This window comes from Pelobates fuscus, chromosome 2 (assembly GCF_036172605.1).
Source record: "Pelobates fuscus isolate aPelFus1 chromosome 2, aPelFus1.pri, whole genome shotgun sequence".
Classification (NCBI taxonomy): domain Eukaryota; kingdom Metazoa; phylum Chordata; class Amphibia; order Anura; family Pelobatidae; genus Pelobates; species Pelobates fuscus.
Genome location: NC_086318.1, coordinates 446,388,394 through 446,395,361, shown reverse-complemented (window position 1 = coordinate 446,395,361; position 6,968 = coordinate 446,388,394). Strand labels below are relative to the sequence as shown.

The window sequence follows — 6,968 nt, the reverse complement described above, 5'->3', positions numbered from 1 at the left end:
GGACAGCATAGAACGCCTGCCGTCCTTAAGGAGATATATATATAATTACACACACACACACACACACATATATATACATACATACATACATAAACACACGCACACACACACACACACACACACACTTTACAGGTGAGCTCCCACAGAAATGTGTGGAGTTTTGCTGCTTCATACTTGCATTGTCATTAATATTTATTTAACAATCAAATTTATTGGAATTAAACCATCGCAGACAGCCAGGGATTAAGCAGTACACAATGAAGGAGTGTGTGAGGAGGTCACAGAGCAGCCATTTTTATTTCAGTGTCGGAGATTAAAATATATATATAAAACCATTCTGTGTAAACACATGAATTTAATTACCGGATACCTTTTACCCTTCATTCTGTCTGCACCGCACATTTTACTTAAATCAGAGGATAAATAATAACTGTATCCCATAGGAGCCAATCCATGGGAAAGGCTGCACAGAGTGCTTTGGAATCACGAGAAAACCTTAATTTAGTCACTTATACAAATTAATTAATATATAAAAAAAAAGCACTGCTTCGGCAAGAGCCGCCGTGAATGCTGGGATTTGGACCGATAGTGACTTTATACACTGTGATACTGGCAGTATTAAACGAGTTCATTAATCAGGAATATCTCTTTGTATCGGTCAGATCAGCAATCTCGGGAACCATGCAGACAGCAATGTGATGAAACTTGTGCACAAATAATCCTTAACTCAAAATAATGCTGCAAGGGAACCCATAGTCCACTCTGGTTCCATTTGGCAAGGTCCTTTAGTTAGTCACTACAGCTTAATGGGAGCCTGAAGGAAGAAGCTTGGAAGGATTAATCATCATTTTGGTTAATGGGGGAATTCTCTGCTATGTATTACACTGTGCCCATCTCTACCAAGTAAACTGTGGCATGATGAGAAGTTTTCTTTATCATGTGAACATCTTCTGTACAGGTTCAATAAGGATGCAAAGACTGGCACAGTCCCAGGGCAGAGCCACACTCCCAGCTTGGGCACAGTCCCAGGGCAGAGCCACACTCCCAGCTTGGGTACAGTCCCAGGGCAGAGCCACACTCCCAGCTTGGGTACAGTCCCAGGGCAGAGCCACACTCCCAGCTTGGGCACAGTCACACTCCCAGCTTGGGCACAGTCCCAGGGCAGAGCCACATTCCCAGTACAGAGTTCGATCATGTGTTTAGTCCCAGTAATCGGTCTATGCCAAGTAACAGAGCAAGAGAAGTTGACCGCATGGTCACTAAGAGTGAAGATGCTGGGCTGGCGCTAGGAACTATGCTGAAGTCACAACAGGCTGGCCAGAGATCTTCAGGTCATCGAAAGGGAGAAGAGCCAGAAGCTGTGGAAGAATATTATAAACTGTGAGAAACATTATGAACAAACAAGATCCAAAAAATAATCACAGGCCGTCCAGTCATCCTCCCTCAATGTACCAGGGTTATCCGAGCACAGAGCGGACCACCCACTCATCCAACCTCAATGTACCAGGGTTATCCGAGCACAGAGCGGACCACCCACTCATCCAACCTCAATGTACCAGGGTTATCCGAGCACAGAGCGGACCACCCACTCATCCAACCTCAATGTACCAGGGTTATCCGAGCACAGAGCGGACCCCCACTCATCCAACCTCAATGTACCAGGGTTATCCGAGCACAGAGCGGACCCCCACTAATCCTTTCTCAATGTACCAGGGTTATCCGAGCACACAGCGGACCCCCACTCATCCAACCTCAATGTACCAGGGTTATCCGAGCACAGAGCGGACCCCCACTCATCCTTCCTCAATGTACCAGGGTTATCCGAGCACAGAGCGGACCCCCACTCATCCTCCCTCAATGTACCAGAGTTATCCGAGCACAGAGCGGACCCCCACTCATCCTTCCTCAATGTACCAGGGTTATCCGAGCACAGAGCGGACCCCCACTCATCCTCCCTCAATGTACCAGGGTTATCCGAGCACAGAGCGGACCCCCACTCATCCAACCTCAATGTACCACGGTTATCCGAGCACAGAGCGGGCCCCCACTCATCCTTCCTCAATGTACCAGGGTTATCCGAGCACAGAGCGGACCCCCACTCATCCTTCCTCAATGTACCAGGGTTATCCGAACACAGAGCGGACCCCCACTCATCCTTCCTCAATGTACCAGGGTTATCCGAACACAGAGCGGACCCTCACTCATCCTTCCTCAATGTACCAGGGTTATCCGAGCACAGAGCAGACCCCCATTCATCTAACCTCAATGTACCAGGGTTATCCGAGCACAGAGCGGACCCCCACTCATCCTTCCTCAATGTACCAGGGTTATCCGAACACAGAGCGGACCCCCACTCATCCTTCCTCAATATACCAGGGTTATCCAAACACAGAGCGGACCCCCACTCATCCTTCCTCAATGTTCCAGGGTTATCCGAGCACAGAGCGGACTGCCACTCATCCTGCCTCAATGTACCAGGGTTATCCGAGCACAGAGCGGACCCCCACTCATACTTCCTCAATGTACCACTGTTATCCGAGCACAAAGCGGACCCCCACTCATCCTTCCCCAATGTACCAGGGTTATCCGAGCACAGAGCGGACCCCCACTCATCCTTCCTCAATGTACCAGGGTTATCCGAACACAGAGCGGACCCCCACTCATCCTTCCTCAATATACCAGGGTTATCCAAACACAGAGCGGGCCCCCACTCATCCTTTCTCAATGTACCAGGGTTATCCGAGCACAGAGAGGACCCTCACTCATCCAACCTCAATGTACCAGGATTATCCGAAACACAGAGCGGACCCCCACTCATCCTTCCTCAATGTACCAGGGTTATCCGAGCACAGAGCGGGCCCCCACTCATCCTTCCTCAATGTACCAGGGTTATCCGAGCACAGAGCGGGCCCCCACTCATCCTTCCTCAATATACCAGGGTTATCCAAACACAGAGCGGACCCCCACTCATCCTTCCTCAATGTACCAGGGTTATCCGAACACAGAGCGGACCCTCACTCATCCTTCCTCAATGTACCACGGTTATCCGAGCACAGAGCAGACCCCCACTCATCCAACCTCAATGTACCAGGGTTATCCGAGCACAGAGCGGACCCCCACTCATCCTTCCTCAATGTACCAGGGTTATCCGAGCACAGAGCGGACCCCCACTCATCCTTCCTCAATGTACCAGGGTTATCCGAGCACAGAGCGGACCCCCACTCATCCTTCCTCAATGTACCAGGGTTATCCGAGCACAGAGCGGGCCCCCACTCATCCTTCCTCAATGTACCAGGGTTATCCGAGCACAGAGCGGACCCCCACTCATCCTTCCTCAATGTACCAGGGTTATCCGAGCACAGAGCGGACCCCCACTCATCCTTCCTCAATGTACCAGGGTTATCCGAGCACAGAGCGGACCCCCACTCATCCTTCCTCAATGTACCAGGGTTATCCGAGCACAGAGCGGACCCCCACTCATCCTTCCTCAATGTACCAGGGTTATCCGAGCACAGAGCGGACCCCCACTCATCCTTCCTCAATGTACCAGGGTTATCCGAGCACAGAGCGGGCCCCCACTCATCCTTCCTCAATGTACCAGGGTTATCCGAGCACAGAGCGGACCCCCACTCATCCTTCCTCAATGTACCAGGGTTATACGAACACAGATGTTGGGACTCCGATTTGTCATATTTCTATAAGCAACAGATCAGAAAGACATCTAGGAAAATGCACAGGAAGACATTACCAGATAAAGCAAAAAGAGAAAAAAAATAAAAAAAATAAGACCCCAAAACAAACATAACATAAAAACCGACAGGCACTACAGCCATCCTGGTGACCTCCCCCACATTCACCATCTCAGACAGTTCCCTACAGCCAGGCTGAGTTCAGGGAAATATGCCACACTGAGATTTCATTCAACATTTGAACCCCACCTGAAGCCATACTCCACTGCACACATTGTCCTTCACCCCCTTCCAGGTTAGCAAGAAGTAGGATACCCAGATAGCATTTCTCTAACCTGGTTATTTCCTTCTGCCAAATCATGGGGAGTGTCCCCTTCCCGGTTTCTTATCAATGTGTCTGCCCCCGCCTGGCACAAAAGTCTGGCCAAAGCAGCATCCTTTCTGCCCACAGCCAAATGCAGAGGGGTGCAGCCATTGTACATGGTGGCGTTCACACATGGACGATAACTTAGCAGTTCGGTCACCAACGAGCAGTCTGCAATTTCCACTGCCAGATGGAGGGGAGTCTTTCCACTAGTGCCCTCCTAAAACAAACGAGATGAGAGGTCAGCACAGAGCTTGGGGTCGGCAGTGTACATGAGGAGGGGGTACTCAGGGAAGCTCTAGGAGAGGGTAGTGTAGAGGAGGAGGGGGGGTAATCGGGAATCTCTAGGAGAGGGTAGTGTAGAGGAGGGGGGTACTCAGGGAAGCTCTAGGAGAGGGTAGTGTAGAGGAGGGGGGTACTCAGGGAAGCTCTAGGAGAGGGTAGTGTAGAGGAGGGGGGTACTCAGGGAAGCTCTAGGAGAGGGTAGTGTAGAGGAGGGGGTACTCAGGGAAGCTCTAGGAGAGGGTAGTGTAGAGGAGGGGGTACTCAAGGAAGCTCTAGGAGAGGGTAGTGTAGAGGAGGGGGTACTCAGGGAAGCTCTGGGAGAGGGTAGTGTAGAGGAGGGGGTACTCAGGGAAGCTCTGGGAGAGGGTAGTGTAGAGGAGGGGGTACTCAGGGAAGCTCTGGGAGAGGGTAGTGAAGAAGAGGAGGGGGGTAATCTGGAAGCGCTGGGGAGGGTAGTGTACAGGAGGAGAGGGGTAATCGGTAATTACTGGGGAGGGTAGTGTAATTGGTAAGCGCTAGGGAGGGTAGTGTACAGGAAGAGGGGGTAATCTGTAAGCTCTGGGGGTGGGTAGTGTGCAGGAGGAGTGGGGTAGTCGGGAAGCGCTGGGAAGGGTAGTGTACAGAAGGAGGGGGTAATCGGTAAGCGCTGGGGGTGGGTAGTGTACAGGAGGAGGGGGGTAATCGGTAAGCGCTGGGGGTGGGTAGTGTACAGGAGGAGGGGGCAATCGGTAAGCGCTGGGGGTGGGTAGTGTACAGGAGGAGGGGGTAATCGGTAAGCGCTGGGGGTGGGTAGTGTACAGGAGGAGGGGGGTAATCGGTAAGCGCTGGGGGTGGGTAGTGTACAGGAGGAGGGGGGTAATCGGTAAGCGCTGGGGGAGGGTAGTGTACAGGAGGAGGGGGGTAATCGGTAAGCGCTGGGGGAGGGTAGTGTACAGGAGGAGGGGGGTAATCGGTAATCGCTGGGGGTGGGTAGTGTACAGGAGGAGGGGGGTAATCGGTAAGCGCTGGGGGTGGGTAGTGTACAGGAGGAGGGGGGTAATCGGTAAGCGCTGGCGGTGGGTAGTGTACAGGAGGAGGGGGGTAGTCGGAAAGCGCTGGGGAGGGTAGTGTACAGGAGGAGGGGGTAATCGGGAAGCGCTGGGGAGGGTAGTGTACAGGAGGAGGGAGGTAATCGGGAAGCGCTGGGGGTGGGTAGTGTACAGGAGGAGAGGGGGGGTAATCGGGAAGCGCTGGGGAGGGTAGTGTACAGGAGGAGGGGGTAATCGGTAAGCGCTGGCGGTGGGTAGTGTACAGGAGGAGGGGGGTAATCGGTAAGCGCTGGCGGTGGGTAGTGTACAGGAAGAGGGGGGTAATCGGGAAGTCCTGGCGGTGGGTAGTGTACAGGAGGAGGGGGGTAATCGGTAAGCGCTGGCGGTGGGTAGTGTACAGGAGGAGGGGTTATAGATCATCAAATGCTAAGTGGATTATGTAAACCTGATCATTGATGTCTGCTCCACTTTCCAGTAACAGAGAGATGAGTGCACGGTCTCTTTTCAAGGTGGCAACGTGAATGCAGGACAGACCTGTGAGAAGACAGGACAGTCAGTATCTAATTAGGAATAAAGGGGGAAGCACACAAGTTAGATGGATCCCCACCGTTCCAGTTCTGAAGGTGCATGTTCAGTTGGCCCCTGAGACCCTGCAGCACGATCCTGGCACATTCCAAGTGCTGGTTGTCACAGGCCACGTGCAGAGCTGTGTCCCCTTTCCTGTCCTGCAGCTCCCCGTTGGCTCCCTTAAATACCAGAGCTTCCACAACCCTTCTCTGATCAAGGTAAACAGCCAGATGCAGTGCAGTCTGCCAGAGGAGAAGGAAACATAATAAATGACAAACCACTACACCAAATCTGATGTTCAGACAGACCCTCCCACTGCAGGGTGACACAGACAGAAGAAGCTATGGGACACGGAGTCAGTCCCTCCCACTGCAGGGTGACACAGACAGTAGGAGCTATGGGGCACGGATTCTGTCCCTCCCATTGCAGGGTGACACAGACAGAAGGAGCTATGGGACACGGAGTCTGTCCCTCCCATTGCAGGGTGACACAGACAGAAGGAGCTATGGGACACGGAGTCTGTCCCTCCCACTGCAGGGTGACACAGACAGAAGGAGCTATGGGACACGGAGTCTGTCCCTCCCATTGCAGGGTGACACAGACAGAAGGAGCTATGGGACACGGAGTCTGTCCCTCCCATTGCAGGGTGACACAGACAGAAGGAGCTATGGGACACGGAGTCTGTCCCTCCCACTGCAGGGTGACACAGACAGAAGGAGCTATGGGACACGGAGTCTGTCCCTCCCACTGCAGGGTGACACAGACAGTAGGAGCTATGGGGCACGGAGTCAGTCCCTCCCACTGCAGGGTGACACAGACAGTAGGAGCTATGGGGCACGGAGTCTGTCTTTCCTACTGCAGGGTGACACAGACAGAAGGAGCTATGGGACACGGAGTCTGTCCCTCCCATTGCAGGGTGACACAGACAGAAGGAGCTATGGGACACGGAGTCTGTCCCTCCCACTGCAGGGTGACACAGACAGTAGGAGCTATGGGGCACGGAGTCAGTCCCTCCCACTGCAGGGTGACACAGAC

General features: G+C 53.0%; 1 protein-coding gene across 2 annotated transcripts in view; it reads right to left on the bottom strand.

Annotated features, from left to right (window-relative positions):
- Nucleotides 1-263: 263 nt before the first annotated feature.
- NFKBIE (NFKB inhibitor epsilon) overlaps nt 264-6,968 on the bottom strand; it is a 30,738-nt gene continuing 24,033 nt past the window's right edge. For both annotated transcript variants that reach the window (XM_063444151.1, XM_063444152.1), the window contains exons 4-7: nt 5,974-6,175; nt 5,812-5,900; nt 4,025-4,273; nt 264-1,358 (exon numbers count right to left, since the gene is read on the bottom strand). In XM_063444151.1, the coding sequence (XP_063300221.1) occupies nt 1,293-1,358; nt 4,025-4,273; nt 5,812-5,900; nt 5,974-6,175 (606 nt within the window). In that variant the 3' untranslated portion in view covers nt 264-1,292. The remainder of the gene's footprint in view (nt 1,359-4,024; nt 4,274-5,811; nt 5,901-5,973; nt 6,176-6,968) is intronic.